The 19,353-nt window shown below is 41.8% G+C and overlaps 1 protein-coding gene across 1 annotated transcript in view; it reads left to right on the top strand.

The window, feature by feature from the left end:
* Positions 1 to 19,353, top strand: part of LOC129705833 (kielin/chordin-like protein) — a 213,594-nt gene that overhangs the window by 46,851 nt on the left and 147,390 nt on the right. The window contains exon 5 of the mRNA XM_055649667.1: positions 16,134 to 16,253. Coding sequence (XP_055505642.1) covers positions 16,134 to 16,253 — 120 coding nt within the window. The remainder of the gene's footprint in view (positions 1 to 16,133; positions 16,254 to 19,353) is intronic.

A 19,353-nucleotide genomic window follows, 5' to 3' on the forward strand; every position in this document is an offset into this window, starting at 1 on the left:
TCCTTTGTCTGTCCAGCTATTTACTTCTTCAAAGAATTCCAGCAAATTTGTCAAGCAAGACCTCCCCTTCACAAAGCCTTGCTGACTTCGATCTATTTTATCATGAACTTCTAAGTACTCCATAACCTCATCCTTTATAATGGACTCTTACCATCTTACCAACCACCGTAGTCAGACTAACCATTAGTTCCCATTATTTTGCGTTGCTCCCTTCTTGTGCAGTAGGGTAATACTGGCAATTTTCCAATCATCTGGGACCTCTCCTGTCTCTTGTGATTCTTGGAATATCACTGTCAATGCCTCCACAATCTCTAAAGCCACCTCTTTCAGAACCCTAGGGTGCAGTCCATCCGGTCTAGGTGATTTAAATGTGCAGGTTTGTAGGTTAATTGTCTTCTGTGAAAATTGTAAATTGTCCCCAGTGTGTAGGATAGTGCTAGTGTACAGGGTGATCGCTGGTCGGTGCGGACTCGGTGGGCCGAAGAGCCTGTTTCCACACTGTATCAAAGGTCAGAATAGTACAGCATAGGAACAGGCCCTTCAGCCCACAGTGTCCATGCCGAGCATGATAGCAAGTTAGACTGTGTTGAGCAAAGGAGGAAACACTGGACGATATCACAGTCCTTCGTGTTCCTGATGTGTAGGAAAGAACTGCAGATGCTGGTTTAAATCGAAGGTAGACACAAAATGCTGGAATAACTCAGCGGGACAGGCAGTATCTCTGGAGAAATCAGTCTGAAGAAGGGTTTCGACCTGAAATGTCACCCATTCCTTCTCTCCAGAGATGCTGCCTAACACGTTGAGCTACTCCAGCATTTTGTGTCTACCTTCCTGTTCCTGATGCTCTCTTAATGTTCCTGATTCTCCCTATTCATTATGTGGGAAAAGTCACATCTTTCAATTGGTGCTTAAAATATTCCTTTGATGCAACTCAATGCTGTTAAATAATGATGTAGTCCTATCAACGAGAACGTAGTATTTTGGTGTTTGAAGGTATTTTAATGTAATAACATTGCAAGACTGGTGCGTGGACACCTCCATATCTTGTGAATTATTCCTCCTATATTCATTGAAAAGGTTGCTTAGATTCTGATTTAATTGATTAATGAATAAAAATGCAATGCTAGCATTTATATCAAGAGAACTGGAATACAAAAACAGAGAGATGTAATCCTGAGGCTCTTAAGGCACGGGTCAAGCCACATTTGGAGTATTGTGAGCAACCTTTGGCCCCATATCTCAGGAAGGATGAGCTGGCTCTGGAGAGGGTTCAGAGGTGGTTTACACGAATAATTCCAGGAATGAGTGGGTTGGCATATAATGAGCGCTTGACAGCACTGGGCCTCTACTCGCTGGAGTTTAGAAGGTTGAGGGGGACCTCATTGAAACTTACAGAATAATAAAGGCATAGATACAGTGGATGTTGAGAGGATGTTTCCACTGGTGGGAGAGTCTAGGACTAGAGGTCATAGCCTCCGAATTAAAGGGCAGATTTAATAGAAAGGAGTTGAGGAGAAACTTCTTTAATCAGATGGTGGTTAATCGGTGGAACTCATTGCCACAGAGGGCTGTGGAGGCCAAGTCAGTGGATATTTTTAAGGCAGAGATGGACAAATTCTTGATTAGAACAGATCAAGGGTTACGGGGAGGAGGCAGGAAAATGGGATTAGGAGGCAAGAGATCAGTCATGAATGAATGGCGGAGTGGACTCGATGGTCCTTATAGGCCCCCCTCGGTCATGACTGACCATGGGTGATGCATCCTGGTCGGATGCAAGCCTGGGCGATGTCATATGGAGGACAGGCTGTTGCCCATGCAGCACGTCCCCCCTCACCACGTCACTGATTGATCCAAAGGAACAACAGGGACGTTTCAGTTTGGCACCAACGCGGTTGCAGGAGCTGCCAGAGTGAGATTGTAGACAACGATGAACTGCCTTAGGGGCTCTGACTCCTGATTTTCTTGAGGTTTATTCCTGGAGCCTTTTCCGTGCTTCAAGGCAGTGGAGATTTTAAATCAGAGTTTTCCCTCTCCTAGATGGACTGCCTTCCCAGGCTGACGAGCCACATCTGCCCAAGACTCGTGGGGGCGGGAGTGTCTACCTTCCCGTGCAGGTCTATAGCACCTGCCCACTGCTCGATGGTCCTGTAAACGCCTATCTCACCAGGGACTAACTCTACTGAACGTTTTTCCTTCCATTATTTATTATGTAAAAGAACATGTGTGTTATGATTGTGTTTATAGTTTGTTTGGTTGTTTGTCTTTTGCACAAAAGTCTGCGAGCATTGCCACTTTCATTTCACTGCACATCTCCTATGTGTATGTGACAAATAAACTTGACTTGACTTGATATGGCCTCATTCTACTATAACTTGTGACTTATCCACCTGCCCTTTCAGCTTCCCAAGCGCCTTCTCCCTAGTAATAGCCACTCCACTAACTTCCACCCCCTGAATTTCAGGCATGTTGCTGGTATCTTCCACTGTGAAGACTGATGCATAAACATTATTCAACTCCTCTGCCATTTCTTTAATCCCCGTTATCATTGTCACATTATCACATCAGCGCTGAGACTTCTTCAGACTGCTTACAACCTTCAGGCAGTTTGCAATCCAATGGTATGAATATTAATCTCTCTAACTTCAACTAACCCTTGCATCCACTTTCTCTCCGTCCCTCCCCCATCCAAGTCGTTGCACTAGCTTCAGTCGTCTTGTTGAGTCTCATTGTCTGTAACTCAATTTCACCTAGCACACAGCTAACAATGGCCAGTATACTTTATCATATTTTTTGCATACCTTTCATTCATTTGTTTTATATCTCTCTATATCACAATCTATATCTCTTGTTTCCCTTTTCCCCTGACTCTCCATTTGAAGAAGGATCTTGACCTGAAACATCACCTAATCCTTTTCTCCAGAAGTGCTGTCTGACCCGCTGAGTTACTCCAGCTTTTTTTTACATCCAGCATCTACAGTTCCTTCCTGGAGTCCCATCCACCATTCAGTTTATCACCAAAGAAAATAAGAAATTGGAGCATAAGCATATGGCCTTTCAACTTTGCTTCACCATTCACTAAGATTATGGGTGATCGGATTTTTGTCTCAATTCCACTATCCAGCCTGTTCCTCATTAACCTCACTCATTGAGAGACAATATCTGACAATCTCAGCCCATAGTATATTTAATAATTTAGCATCCATTGATCTCTGGGATGCAGAATTCCAAAAATTAACAACCTGCCAAGGAAGGAAATTGCTCTTCATTTCTGTTTTAAATTCTGAAACTTGGCCCCATAGATCTGTGGAAATATCCTCTCTTCAGCCAAATTCCCCATGCTGACTAAAGTCCTATGTTGCAGTGCTTGGCCCATAAACCTCTAAACCTTTCCACTAAACATATCTGTCTAAATGTCTGATAAATATTGTTATTGTATGCCTCAACTACTTCAATCTTCCTAGACTGTATGGCTCAGTAACACCTTAAAATATATTTATCTAATATTATTAGGCATAAAATAATTCTTTATATCATAACATAAACATTTTTCATTACATATTGGGTAGTGAAAAGCTCATGCAGCAAGGATCATGCAGTAATGTTGGAAAACTAACATGGAATATTTTAATACAGGGAACACCAAAAATAAATCAGCGTTTCGATGACACTGTGATCAGATTTCAAACATCATCACATTCTTGTCGAAATTATTTTTTTTATTGTTGGAATGTTTACACATTACCTCATCCGCATCCAGGATCGATCCCGGGTCTCAGGCGCCGCAATCGCTGCCGAACTGCCACTGGACCATTTCTGTCCCCTCATGAGTGCCCGCCCCCTTACGGGAGCAGCGCCCCCAGGCCTGCAGCCAGCGCAGAGAAGCAGCGCTAAATCCAACTCAACTTTGCCTGTTCTGCCGGGTTAACCTACAGCTCTGCCTGGAGTTAAGGGAATGACGGCCCAGGCTTATAGCCAGCGCGGAGAAGCAGCGCTACCAACACACACGGCTCCGGGCTGGTGTCCCGTCAGTCCAGGCAGGGCTGCAGGTTAACCCGGCGAGACAGGCAGAGTTCAGCTGGATTTAGCACTGCTTCTCTGCGCTGGCTGTGGGCCTGGGGGCGCTGCTCCCGTCTGATTCCCGACGTCTCTGACCGCCCCCAGACGGGGGGCACTTGGGATGGTCCAGTGCTGTTCGGCAGCGATTGTGGCGCCAGAGACCCGGGTTCGGTCCTGGCTGCAGATGAGGCGCAGGCCTGTGTCCATGCCGCGGCACGGCTGCCAAGAGTTTTTATTGCTTGTGACCTTTGACAAATCCCATGATTCCTTCAATTTTTCGGAGTACTGAACTTGCTTATTCTTACATTTGGAATTAAGTTCACAGATATTCTTTAGTGCATAGACGAATGACATACTCAAAATGTAGGCCTTGAAATTTCTTTGGAGGTCCCTACAGACCCATTCATCTTTTCCTGGCATTCTGCAGCTTCCGTGAGCCAACGATAAGCATGACAGGGCAACTTCTGCAGCAAGTGGCTGTTGAATAGACCGTGACTGGCTTTGATCTACAGGGCATTACAAGGTTGTTTCCGTTTGCCACTTGAGTTAACAGTTCTTTCATTGTACTAGCAAGCTTAGAAATTCTTTGTTTGAGGATGGGGGCTAAGTACTCTTCGTTAAGTCAATGGAAAAAGTCTTTCATGTCTGATTTAAAAATATAACTTGTATTTCGAGGCACCCTACTCCTTTGTTGATGACTAGTGAAGCATTTAATCTGCATACTACTCTTTAAACTACTCTGGTTATTGAAGAGCATTGTAATAACTACCAGCACTTGCTCCTTGGAGTGGGCTCATTTTTATTAAAAGCGCTGGACCACTAAACCATGTTTCTCGAGTAACTAGCCATCATCTTTTAAGCAGAACAGTTTGTCACCATTTATTTTTATAAAGATGAGACACCAAAAAGCCTGTTCTTAATTATTTTAGTTAAGTTTAACCTGCATGTGTTTCAAGCAGGTTCTTGTGTATGAATAAATGGCTGAGCATAATGTTTTAGTTTAACAAATATTTTTTAAATGAATAAATGGATGCTTTAAAATTGGTTTATAAAGGAATGGGCTGATTTGGTGTTGGCACTGAAGTAATCACTTTGTTTGATTGTAATGTGTGAATGAAATGATCTGCTGAAGTGATGGTTTGGAAATAAATAATCTATTTTGATCTTGGGGCACAAATAAATAGAATGGGTTTTGGATACATTTCATTCAGAAAGCTGTATTTATGGGGTTACCTAAAATGGACAGGGTCTTTGAATCACCAGCTGATTAGGAGTTTGTCTGAATGATAGACACAATGTGTCAGAGTAACTCAGCAGGTCAAGCAGCATCCATGGGGAGTATGTGGCTTGGTGATGTTTCGGGTTAGAACCCTTCTTCAGACTGATTGTCTGAATGATACGCCATCAGATGTGGGATCCTAAAAATGAGATCTATTGATACAACATTGGTGTTTGATATATAGGAAGTTGATTACCCTTGCCTTATAATGATAATATTAATGATGAATGTCAGGTTGATGACATGACTTATTACCCACAATCGGGTGCAGAATGCTGGTTACCCAAAAACAATCATCATTGAGTTGGAAACTGACAGACTAATATAAATGGCTATAAATAAATTAAATACCAGACAGGCACCTGATTTTTCCAATGAAAAATGGTTAAAATGTAGATTTGATTCAAAGTAAAATTCCTCCTAAAATGTGAAGTTAGTTTTGGCCTCTGTGTTGTGGGTGCCTGCAGTTCAACACAGCTGCATTCTAGTTTGTTTTGTGGGCTTGCAAAAGCTCACTGCTGTGGTAACACCAACAGTCTGTTGCAGGAATGCTGCATGCAGAGTGGAACAGTGTACATTGGACTGAGACAGGGAATATGATCTGTGAAGCAGGCACTTTGCCGTTCAACATTTGGTCTGTCTGCAAAAGAGGGGTGCCCCTTTTGTTGAATATATTATCCTCAGCGTACTAAGAGATACAATGTCCCAGAGATGCAAAATAATCTATCTTATGGGGAATTTTGAAATGGGCAGATGTGCATTTTTCATCTGAATTTTGAGCCAGGCTCCTGAAGCAATAGCTGTGTGGAGACTTTCCTGTTTCCTGTTGGTCTGGGAGCTCTGTGGGTCACCCAGATTTCTTGCTGGACCAATGGCTACGTTTGGATTCTATTGTTTTTCCTGAGGATCCATGGTTTATTTATGAACACATCTAGATTTCCTTCTGACCCAGTACATGTGGGCAGGCATTCCTAGATTTCCATCTGGACCAGTATCTGTGTGTGGGTTTTTGTCCCAATTCTCAACTGCTCTGATAGCTTTGTATCGGCTTTATTCATAGTGTTTTAGCGCACTCTGAGGTCTATAGTTGCATGACGGGTGTGCAAATATTCTGCTGAATTTCCTACTGGGCCAGTTGTTGCGTGTGGGCTCTCCTGGGTTTTATGTCTGCTCTATATCTGTACATTTTGATTTTAACTCCTGGGGAGGCTTGACCTAGTTGAGGGTGTGACATGATATCTGCTATTACCGCTTCTCTTAAAGGTGCTACCTCTCATTGCATTACAGTGGTAAAGTTGCTGGATTAATAGTCTTGGATGATGAGCCAGAGACATTGAACACAGTGGAATTTAAATTCATTTATTTTAAAACATTTTGGAAATATAATTAACATTGGCAATGGTTATTCATTTACCATGAAACACTGGGTTGATGTGGAAACACACCTGTTTCACAAATATTCTTTAAGGTAAGTAACCTGCGATCCTTAACCTGTGTGCCTCCTGACCTTCAGTAACTGCCTTTCTGCATATTTTCTGCAAAATGATGTTCTCGCATATACTGAGCACGTCCACTTAGGAGAGACAAAAATAGGATCAATAGGAGATTTTTTTTTTTTACCATTTTGTTTTCAAAGATACCTGGCCACCACTCTGAGTTTGTAGATGAAAATGTAAAAATCTGCGATTAACAGATTGCATAAATACCACTGGAAGAGAGACAAGTGAAAGTTAGATCTAGATTTATTTTTGATAGTTTAGTTTAGTTTAGATTAGAGGTACAGTGCGGAAACAGGCCCTTCGGCCCACCAGGTCTACACCAACCAGAGATCCCTGCACATTAACATTATCCTACACCCACTAGGGACAATGTTTACATTTACCAATCCAATTAACCTACATACCTGTACGTCTTTGGAATTGGAATGTGGGAGGAAACTGAAGATCTTGGAGAAAACCCACACACGTCATGGGGAGAACATGCAAACTCCGTACAGACAGCATCGGTAATCGGGATGGAACCCGGGTCTCTGGCGCTGTAAGGCAGCAACTTTACCGCTGCGCCACTGTGACTGCCTTGTATAAATAAGCAACCTCCCTGCTTATTGTAAGAGTGGAAACTGCCACTTGAGATCTTATCTGTTGAAGGTCCACAACTGTGACTAGAGTAGCTTGGGCAAATGAGCAGAGTCCGCTTGGACTAACGAAGCAGTCTTGAATGGATAACTGCTTTGACAATGATCTTCCTGACCGTTGCCCATCAGCAGGCCATGTCGTGCACACCAATATCTGTCTGAACATGGATAGTTTTACATATTGGCTCAAGTTCAGCTGCCCAGCATTCTGTATTCAACTCCATCTCCTGTTAAAAAAAAAAATGGAAATATGTAACAGACAAATATTTTCAGTTCATTGCTTGTCTCCCAAGGATAGCAGTTCTTGCCTGTGCATGGTTTAGTGGCTGCCAGAACCCTGAGGTGCCTCAAACAATTAACAATTTTTCTTCTGTGAAATGGACACCAAAGGACCACTTAACTAAGGTTGGGGAAGGGAGAAGGGGCTAATCGACAATGGCATCAACACCCAGTGCCCAAACGTGCCTTTTCCCAGCAGATTCACAAATGGTCAGGGCACAAATCATAAACTTAGTTTGCTTTTCCTAAATCAAGAACCAGGGCAAGTTGAGACAAAGGATACAATTCATATTATTAATGAATTGCTGATCATTTGGGCATAATCGTGGCTGATAAGAAATAAAACATGGACCAGTGGTACAGTAGCACAGCGGTAGAGTTGCTGCCTTATAGCGCCAGGGACCTGGGTTTGATCCTGACTATGGGTGCTGTCACTACGGAGTTTGTACATTCTCCCTGTGACCATGTTGGTTTTCTCCAGCTGCTCTGGCTAAAGACGTGCAGGTTTGCAGATTAATTGGCTTCTGTTAATTGTCCCTAATGTATTGGATAAAGCTAATGTGCGGTGGTCGATCGGCGTGGCCTTGGTGGACCAAAGAGCGCATTTCCACGCTGTTTCTCTGAAACAAAAAAAAACTAATAGCATAGCACAGGAATAGGCCCTTGAGCCCATGATGTCTGTGTCGATCATGATGCCAATTTGAACTGCACATTTGCCTGCATATGGTCTTTATCTCTCCATTTCCTACCTGCTCATAGGTCTGTCGGTGTGTGAATATATCTTATATGTTGCTATTGTATCTGCTACCACCACTCTCCAGGCATTTAACCGTTCCTATGTAAAACTACTTGCCTCATAAATCTCCTTTTCAATTTTTGCCTTTCACTTTAAAGATAAACCCTCCAGTATTTGCCATTCCACCCTGGGAAATAGAGTCTAACCATCTACCCTTTCTGTGCCTCTCATAATATTATATACTTCTGATGGGACTGTTAGCAGCAGGTAAGAATTGTATTATTCTGTTACCAATCCATTTGACAATTAAGCACTCTAAACTCTTGATCTGTATCAAGGCAACTAATGTGCAGTGTCTCTCAGTCTCAAAAGGTCCAGAGAAAACAATCCAAGTTTGATCAGAAAAAGACACAAAATGCTGGAGTAACTCAGCGGATCAGGCAGCATCAAGTAGCAACCTGACCTGTTGTTATTCGTGTAAACCAACATCTACAGTTCCTTGTTTCCATGTTTGTTCAACCTCACTTTATAGTTAATACTCTTCTAATCCAGGCAACCATCCTGGTGAACCTCTATATCTTTACTGTAAAGGGACTACCAGAACTGCACACAATACTCCAAATGTGGCCAATAAGATTTATATAACTGCACCATGACCTCCTGACATTTATACCCAGCACCCCAAATGATGAAGGTAAGCTTGCTGTATATGCCTTATCACGTTACCTACTTCACTTTCAAGGAGCTGTGGACTTGCACGTCAAGATCCCTCTGTATGTCAGTGCTCCTAAGGCTCCGGAAATATACTCCACCCTCTTTTTATATTTAACAGACCAAAGTGCAACACTTGCAAGGGTAAATCTGACTTGCAATTCCATTGTCCAATTAGTCTATATCCTGATGAATCGGATGAACCGTTCCTGTCATCCGCAACTCCACCAATATTTGGTCAATTTAGTTTAGAGATGCATCATAGAAAGTTTGTATATGACATAATGGGCAGCACAGTGGTGCAGCTGGTAGAGCTGCTGTCCCATGGCACCACAGACCAGGGTTCATTCCTAACCTCGGCTGTTTGTATGGAATTTGTATTCGTGGGTTTCCTCTGGGTGCTCTGGTTTCATCCCACATCCCAAAGGTGTGCATGTCTTCAGTTTAATTATTCCGTTTCGGGGCATGTGACAATAATGCACTCTTGACTCTTAGTCTTGTGTTAGGGCGACTATCTGAAATTTCCAGTGGTTCTTTGCCTTAAAGTGGAAGATGATGAGTATTACTACTGCCTATATATAATAATATATGAGCGTTGGAGTTATTGTATGCCGTTTCCCCCCTTACAACTAGTGGAGGAGCAAGGCAATTTGAACAACAGCCGGATTTCCACATTTAGCTGCTCATGTGGTCATAAAGGTCGCATTCAATTTACACATCAATAGCTGTTAGCACTATTGGTCTTACTGGCCTTTTCACTCAAAAAAGACCATAATGTGTTTTCAGATAGTTGTTGAATAGTACCAAATATTGTATCAAAATGAACAAGATAGATATGTTCAAATGATGTAGCTGCATTTTTCGGAAAGAGAAGAAATTGTGGCAAGAAGATGAATGGTTAGATAAATCAGACTAGCAGTAATCAATGTGTTAATTTGTTGAGTGTGTGTTCTGTTCCCATTACTCTAATGTTTATGTTCTTGCAGCATTTCATCTTTCTCACATGAATATCTCCCTTGACATCTGGCTGTTTTGTTTCAGAGATTTTCAAGAGCGCATTTTGGGACTGGTGAGAACAATTACACCCTGCGCCCTCCCCCACCATATAATAATTCCAATGGTTGAAAACACAGATTTATTGGGCCCCCATGTGTCTTTAACATCTTGACAACTCACTTATCATACTATTCTGCTCAATGTTTGTTCCTCCCTCAGTAAATAGATATGAAAGGTTGCTTCTGGAACAGATCAAATCTTTGGCATCGCTTTTACACTGAACTAATCAGATATTCGCAGAATTGAATGAATATATAATAGTAAGGAGCAATGGCAGAATTGTTTATGATGAGTTAATCATGCAGTCCAAATTGGTTTTGAAATCATAATATTAGGAATAGAGCTCTAAAGACTTTTTCCCTATAAAAAAAGCTTCACCTGTAACATTTGTATGATAATACTTGGTTTGGGGATCTCATAAGTTTCAGTATTTGCTGTCTTTACCACTTTTTGTGCAGAGATGCCAGGAGGTATGGAAAATAATCATGAAGGCACTGTAATGTTCATCCTTATATAGAATTGGAGTAAAGGGAGGAACAGAAGTTATGCTTCAGCTATACAACACTTAGGAGAGGAGTATTAGTTTTGAAAAGTGTGCACTAGAGATTTGTGAATGAAATGTTTGGACTCCAAGTGTCATATGGTGAGATTATTGATATTCAAGTTACATTTCCTGGAGTTTAGAAAACTTGCTCGAAGTGTTGGGATTTTAAGGAGAATGAAGGTTTCTACTTATCTACCCTACTTCAACTGTTCGTGAAATTTAGGATGTCAGACCATCACCCGATCAGTTGAGTGGTCTTTCAGGAGCAGTTAAAGTATGCATCTGCAAACAGGAGGGTAGACATTTGTAACTCCCTGCAAACAGCATTTGATAAACATGAAAGATCTCGACACGTAACGTCGCCGATTGTTCCTTCGCTCCATAGATGCTGCCTCACCCGCTGAGTTTCTCCAGCAATTTTGTCTGTCTTTGATAAACATGAAAATGAGTTTTTTGTTAACCAACCAGCTGGAAATGTAATTTGTACTTGGACAGAGGTGGAATGGGCAGGTATAAATATAAATTGCTAATCAAAATTAAAATGTTAGAAATAAAAAATTAAAAGGCTGGGAAGCTCTGATCCAAGGTGAATGTCTCAAGTTGGTGTCTTGAACATGCTGATTCTCGGTTCCAGTGTGCTGATTTTGGGCTAACCTTCTTAATTTTGCACTGCATTGCAGCTTAACCTCAGGCAATGTTCTGACATACTCTGCCTGACAGTGTACTGTGCACAGACTTGCATACTTGTGTTTTCAGCTAATTTCTATTAAAATTAAATCAGATTTTATGAGAAATGGAAGAAAAATTATATTCACAGTTTTTATATTTTCTGTATAGTTAATTATAATCATGTGTAGAGTTTTTGTTCTGTTCAGGTCCTGTTCAGGTCCTTAGTTTTCTTTGCAGGACCATCAGTATTTAGTTTAATTCATTGTCACGTTAACGAGGTACAGTGAAAAGCTTTTGTTACGTGCTAACCAATTAGCGGAAAGACAATACAAGATTACAATAAGCCAGTTCGGTATTCCGAAAAACGCAAGGAATCATGGAATTTTTCAAAGGTCATTCGAGAATAAAAAAAGCGAACGGGGAGCCTGGTAATGGGGAGAGTGGGGTGTAACAGCGAGAGAGAGGGGGTAGATGGGAGACAGGGGGAGACGGTGAGAGATGGCGAAAGAGAGGTTTCAGTTAGACAGACACCCACTGGTAAAGCCATGGCTCGTTGCTTCTAGAAGAGTAGAGAAAATGTCTTCAATCGAGAGAATGCAATTTTAGAACCCCCTCGTCTCGACCGCGCTGGAGATTTCAGCGGGCACAAGGAACAAATGACCGAAAGTTTGCATTGAGTGAATTGAGTGTTCGTACTGTCCTCGCCGTACAACGCCGTTTTGTGTGTGGTTGGATCCCAGGATCGAGGAGTGAGTGGGTCGCGGTAGCTGGTGCCTCTCCGCTCGCCGCTGGAAGAACTGACACCACTACTCCCCGGGTCAGGCGCTGCCTCCTCGATCCCGCTGCTCGGCAGCGGCCGACTAGGATTCCAGAGCATCGTCGATGCCTCACATCAGCTCCTGATCTCCCGCCGCCTGTCCGAATAATGTGACCAACGTGATTCAGCTGAAGCTGGGATCCAACTACTCTCCCCAAACGCCGGTGTACGACGTCGATGTTAAGAACACTCAGTTCACTCAAAGCAAACTTTAGGTGATTTGTTCCATGCGCCCGTGGAAATCCCCATTCATCGCAACCACAGCGCAAAAGTCTAATGTGTAGGAAGTCTGAAGGACAGCCTTCTATCCAGAGGTCCGCGGATGGGAGTGTTGGTCCAGGCCATTAGGCAGCGCAGAAGGGGGTGCCGGTCCCAGCTCGACTCTGCCTGTCCCGCTGGAGGGATGGGCGGGGTTGAGCTGGAGTTGGTGCTTCTTTGCCGCGCCGCCTGCGGGCCTGGGCCGCCGTTGTGACGGGCCAGCGACCGCCGGGACACGCAGAGCCGAGCTGGAGCCCGCGCCGCCCCCCTCCCACGCAGCGGCCCTCCCGTCCGGCTCTCGCAGCCCCCGGATGCGACACTAGGGAGGGGATGGGGATGGGGACGGGGACGGCCCAGCGGTGGGTGGAGAGGGACGAGTTGCAGGTTTTTTTAAATTCTAAAAACCGCCTATTTTTAGCCTGAGTGACCTATGACCTGTGCATGCGCAGTCGGAATACGGAACTGGCTTATTGAGCCATCCACAGTGTACAGATACATGCTAAAGGGAATAACTTAAATAACATTAGTGCAAGATAATGCCAGTAAAATCCGATCAAAGATAGTCTGAGGGTCTCCAATGAGGTTGACAGTAGTTCAGGACTGCTCTCCAGTAGTTGGTAGGATGATTCAGTTGCCTGACAACAGCTAGGTGCAAAGGTGGTTGATGCCTGAATTCTCTTCTGCTAACAGCAGTGGATCAGAGGTAATTGCAATCCTAAATTTGAATTGTTACATTTCTGTTTACCAAATGCCTTAACGCAGATGGAGAGCAGCTGGGATATAGAGTTAGTTTACACAATGGTAAATGACTTCTGCTACAGACTATGCATCTGTGGTTTGCTTGAACAAGAAAATCAATTAAATAGTGTCAGTATTTTAGATTCCTTTTTATAGTAGTAGTTGGAATTTTCCCTTTGTTGGAGAATCCTGACTGAGATATGGGTCGGCTGAACCAAGAATGTAAAGTTAAACACTTAATCAGCATAAAATGATTTTTGAAAGGAATTCAAGATGCGATCAAGGAATAAATATAAATGTCATAAACCATGAATTAAAAATCTCCAGCAATAATTAAATTATTTTGTTGTAAAGTACATTTTTTGGTATCAGTGATGTTATACCACTAATTAAGACATCACCTGTTGAAGATTCATGCTTACTTGAATACACCAGGCAGTTTGAATGGGCAACTCCTGCAACTAAACCTCCATGATCTTTGAAAAATATGGTCTATTAGCAGATGAAAGGTGGAACAAATTAGGCACCAGTTTACAGTTTGCCATGAAGCTGCACATGCACAAACTATACACTGATGCCTACTATATTCCTTCATAACACTGAATGCTGGCAGTTTCTCAGTTAATTTTTAACAAAACTAATGTTTAATGTTTTATGTGTCATTCCAACTGTCACTGTATGTCATGTCACGCGGGCGGAACATCGGCAAATTCCTTGTATGTGAATACTTGGCTAATAAACATATTAATTATTCATTATCATTATTCATTACATCATAAAATCCAAGCTCCTTATTTTGTACAAATATTCAGTGCTTGCAAAGAATTTTGAATGGACATATTTAGCAATACCTCTTATTTTCCACTGTGAGGATCAAAGCAAGTAATTCCATTGATAAATGTAATTGAATAATACTTTTAGCTGCTTTACCACAGCTATATGAAACAAGTTAGGAATACACTGATGGGTTTTGTAGGCTGGACATCTAGTGGTAAATCTAGTGGTAACTTCTTTCAAGCTTTGATATCTTTTGCCTGATAGCGGCAGATGAGAAGAGAGAATGAGCAGGATGTAAATGGTCCTTTTTATGATGGCTGTTTTCTCCAGGTAGCGTGAAATGTATATGAAATTGATAGGGGGTGGGGCTGGTTTGTGAGATGGACTGAGCTACATCCACAACTCACTGTATTCTTTTGTGATCTTGGGAAGAGCTTTGCCAAACCAAACTGTGATGCAGCCCATCAGGGGCTTTTTAAGATGCATCTATTGAAGTTGGTAATAGTTCAAGATGGTCAAGAGTGTTTAATTGTCAGATGTTCTGAAACAGAACAATTAAATTCCATTAGAGAAATGCCAACATTCTTTAGACTTCTGAAAAGGTAAAGGCGTTCGTGTGCTCTTTTGGCCCTGGCTTCAGCGTGGTTGGTCCCAGACAAATTGTCAGTGATATTCAGGAACTTGAAGATATTGACCATCACCTCTTTGGCATCATTGATGCTGACTGGGGCATGTACACCACCTTGCTTCTTTAAGTCAATAACTCGTTCCTTCATCTTACTGACATCAAGGGAGAGATATTGCATTTGACAAACTTTCAACTGCCTTATGTAAGTGCTGCCTTCCCGCTGGTTGCAAACACTTCCTCCAATGACACAACTGCTTTCACGTTTGCTGTCATGTGTTGTTTGGCTCAAAGCAAAGCCACAACAACAAATTAGAACTAAAGAGTAAAGGGCCTGTCCCACTTGGGCAACCTAATCCATGCGTTTAGAAGACCCTAGACTAGTTGAAAAAATGTCAAGGTCGTGTTGACTCGCCGAAGTAAAAGACCTCCTACGACTTTCTACGACCTCCTACGACCTCCCTCGACCTCGGTCTTCCCACCTAAGACCAACTACGTCTAGCTACGTGGAAAATTATCACATGATAAAATGATGTCATGTTTGCATTTTTTTTTCTTGGGCCAGTTACCGACCTACGACTACCACCACGACCTACTATGACCTACCTACGAGTAAAATGTATCAATTTTTTCCAGGCCAACCTTTTTTTTACTCGTGGACATTTTTTATCAGGCTGGAAAAAACGCTGCGACCTACTTGAGGCCACGATTACGCGGAAACCACTCACGAGCATGAGGAAGAGTTACGAAGACCTCCTATGACCTCGTGGCGACCATGCTGCGAGTATGAGTCAAGGGCAGACTCAGCCAATTAGGTCGTGAAAGTGTGACAGGGGCTTTAGCTAAACTATGGATCAAAAGCCACAAAATGATTATTATGTAATGAGTACCCAAAAGCAAATGATATTCTGAATGTAGAAATGTGCATTCCACATAACTTCTGGCCAGGAACTTTGCCTAGGTTCCTATGTGACTTTGCAGCAGCAGAAAACATCTGGAAACAGGTGGTTGTTAAACTGCCAGAGCTCAGTGAATAAAAGCTGAACTTATAAAGGAGAAAAATTTGGTTTTAAATAATTTCCTGTTCTCAGTATTTTTTCCCATTATGGATTCTCTCTCACAGAGACCGTCTGTAAGCATAATCACTTATTGAAATGTTCGGTGTTGACCATGGCATTCTATTCAAATGGTATTTAAAGGTCTTTGCTTGTCTTTCATCACCAGAGTGGTTGACTTCCACCCAAGTGAGCAGTCGGCCTTCTGAAAACATATTTGAAAGAAGCATGGCATGTCTTTGTTTTATGCTCTCGTGCTCTTTTCCCTTTCTTACTCTCACTTCCTTTTGTGTGCCTACTTCATGAGTACCTTTTGCATTCTACTGTACAGACTTGGTGAGCTTTCTCTGGTGATCATTATTGAATACAAGTAGTCATGGCTACAAATTGCTTTTATAGGAAACCCACCCTCGTGTTTGAACATGCACTGTGACCAAAGCTGTGCACTGATTGGAGGGATGCCTGTTTGCAGCTGCTACATTGGTTACTCTCTGGGGAAGAATGGAAAAACCTGCTATGGTAAGTCTAAATTGTGTCTTTTAACACTGGGTAATGAACAACAAAAAAACAAGGTTTGGCAGACAGATAACCTCTGTCAATAGATGATTAGCTTCATTTTTTTTTTGATATTGATCCAGTTAGTATTACAGGTAGAAACCAAGAACTGCAGATGCTGGTTTATTAATAAAAAGATGGCACAAAGTGCTGGAGTAACTCAGCGGGTCGGGGAGCATCCCTGGGCAACATGGACCCTTCTTCATACTGATTGCAGGTAGGGAGGGAAGAAACCTGGAAGAAAGGAAGAGCAGCCACGTAATAGGTAAACACGGGCAAGGGTTTTTTTTTTAAAGGCAGATGGTGGGGGGGGGGGGGGGGGGGTGTGAGGGAGCAGGGGGAGGTGGAGTTGTTGGAGGTTACCTAACATTCAATGTTCACACCATTGGGTTGTAAGTGACCCAAACAGGCGCCCAGATCAGAAATGTCAAATGTTCAATTCCTAGTCTGCATTGAATTGGTTCGCATGTAAAACTTAAAATGTAGAATTTTGTTTGCATGCTTGTTAGATAAAATGTTTTGAGAAATTCATTTAGTTCAGTCTCTTTTATTCATATTTTTATGTGAGAATGAATAGAAAGATTAGACCTCCAAGGAGAAATAGAAACATTTCAATGCAAAATATGCTGGGAAACAACCCTGAATCATTCTAACTATTTTTGGTGGGATCATCATGAGTAAATCACCACAGCCAAATAAAACATATGTAAGAAAATACATCTTATATCAATGCCTATTCAAGACACATGGAAAAAGAAAAATGTTTCGAATGTAAGAACTCGTTTATAGAGTACAACGGAGAGTTAATGCCATTCCATCTCTTATCGAGTTATGGATGATGATGCTGAAGCTAGCTTCTGGTCGAAGGAGAGATATGCAATGCTATAATGAATTGCTGAAGACTGTTAATGGTGGATCAAACATAGGCAGATGTGGGTCACTGTGCATTTTTTAAAATTGTTTTCGGATACTGAACTTCATGATATTTTCTTTAAGGATTTCAATTGAAATATGGACTGCATTTGGCAAAATCATACTTCTATACACTCCAAGTACATGGCAAAGAAAATTGCTTCAGAAAAGCTGCACGTAGTCACTTCACGTCCACTTCACATCTGCCATATGCGTATCCTGTAGATGTTCTAGAAAATATACATTCATGGCAAGAGCCACAAACCATTTGAATGTTACTGTTATTTCATACATGCCATCATAATGTTTAAGGACACACAAAAGACATTGTGTGAAGTTCAGATATCATCTACATGGGGGATGCGAGCAAGATGTAAAAATGACGAGAGTGTTTGTTGAATTATTCCTCTTTTGTTTTGGACTGTGCAGCTGAGCTTACAATTAAATTGGACTTTACTTTCCAAAACGAAGCAATATACAATAAAGCTGTTGGCTTTACATTTCCTGTGGTATTTTAAGTTACAGAAAATTGTTTGAGACCAATGATGATGCGAACTAACCTCGGGTTGCGACCCGAAACGTTGTGAGTCTGAAGGAGGGTTTTGACATGAAACATTGTCTATTTTCTTTGCTCCATGGATGCTGCCTCACCCGCTGAGTTTCTCCAGCATTTTTGTCTATCTTTGATTGCAGCTGCGGTTTTAACTGAACAAGTCATTTTGGAGGTGAAATGATCATAGGTTTTGTGAAAGCCTTTGAAAATGAATAGATGTACTCATTCCGATCAGCCATTTACTAAAATGTCTGGATGGACAGATAGTCAAGAGTTTGGGGTTTGATGAGGCCATCTGGCCAGCAGTGTTATGTGTTTTACTACAGCTCAGTTTCAAGCATGCACCCTGGGCACTATGGCAGGGTCCAAAATTATATAATGACCAATGAACCATGCATTCTCATACTGCTTGTTATATTGGACCCCGAAGTATCTATTTGACACCTGTTAAACAAGGCATATATGGAAGATGTGCCAGCCAAAATCTTCAAATGCTAAGAGTTCAATGTTATAATGTTACATCATAGAAAATCCACAGAAAGTATCTGATGCTTTAAAAATATAGAATAATTCAATGAGAAAATATCTACAATACATATCACTCCCATTTTCACATCAAATGTGGAGAGTTAAGGTATCCTCCCTATTAATTGAAGAAATTCTATCATTGTATAAAACAGCAGTGAAAAGAACAAGGGCAAATTACATTCTCCAATATTCCTGGCACCAACTAACTCCTTTCCTTTGCCTTTGTTGTTATTCTCATTCATGAGTTACACACTGTGTGACCCTGAGAAACCAGATGTGGTGTAAAGATGAATGGAAATGGGTTGCATCGGATTGTAAAAAGGTTTTGAATTTCATGCACATAGCTGGAGTGGAAGCAGGTATATTACTGTAGCTGTGGTACTGGTCTTTTACTGCTGGATGGGGAGTCCAGAGGACACCATTCTGGCTGCAGTCAAGGTTTATGATTGAGTTTCAGAAAAGATTTATATTAAATGCAGCATTTGCACCATAATTGAAATACCCCACTGTGTCACTTCCTTTGCACGAAGCAGGCCTTGTCTTCTTAGTATTGATAATATTGAATGTTTTTTACTCCACATCCAGGTTGGAACATGCAAAATAAGGAATAAAAGCAGGAGCAGGCCAAATGCCCCTTTGTCCCTACTTAGCCACAGAACAGAATAATTGGTAATCGGCTATTGCTCTCAGCTACACTGTTCTGCTTATTTGTCATAATTCCTGACTCAAAAATTTGTCTCTCAGGAATAAATTCAGTGATTTGATTTTCACTGCTCTCTGCAGAAATGAATTCCAAAAATGTCTGCCCCTCTGAGAGAAAAAATAAACTTCTCTTTATCTATGTATTAAGCAGGTGATCCCTTGTTCATAAACTACCTCCTCTGTTCTAGATTTCCCCACAAAGGGAAACAATCGCTCGGCAACTACCTGGTCACAAACCCTCAGAATCTTGCATGTTTGAGTAAGATGACCTCTTGTTCTTCTAAACTCCACTACACCTATCTGCAGGAGAAAATAAATCATAGCCAAGAGATAACTTCTATCAGATCAGGTATATTGTTACTGTTAACA

Source organism: Leucoraja erinacea, chromosome 18 (genome assembly GCF_028641065.1).
Source record: "Leucoraja erinacea ecotype New England chromosome 18, Leri_hhj_1, whole genome shotgun sequence".
Classification (NCBI taxonomy): Eukaryota; Metazoa; Chordata; class Chondrichthyes; order Rajiformes; family Rajidae; genus Leucoraja; species Leucoraja erinaceus.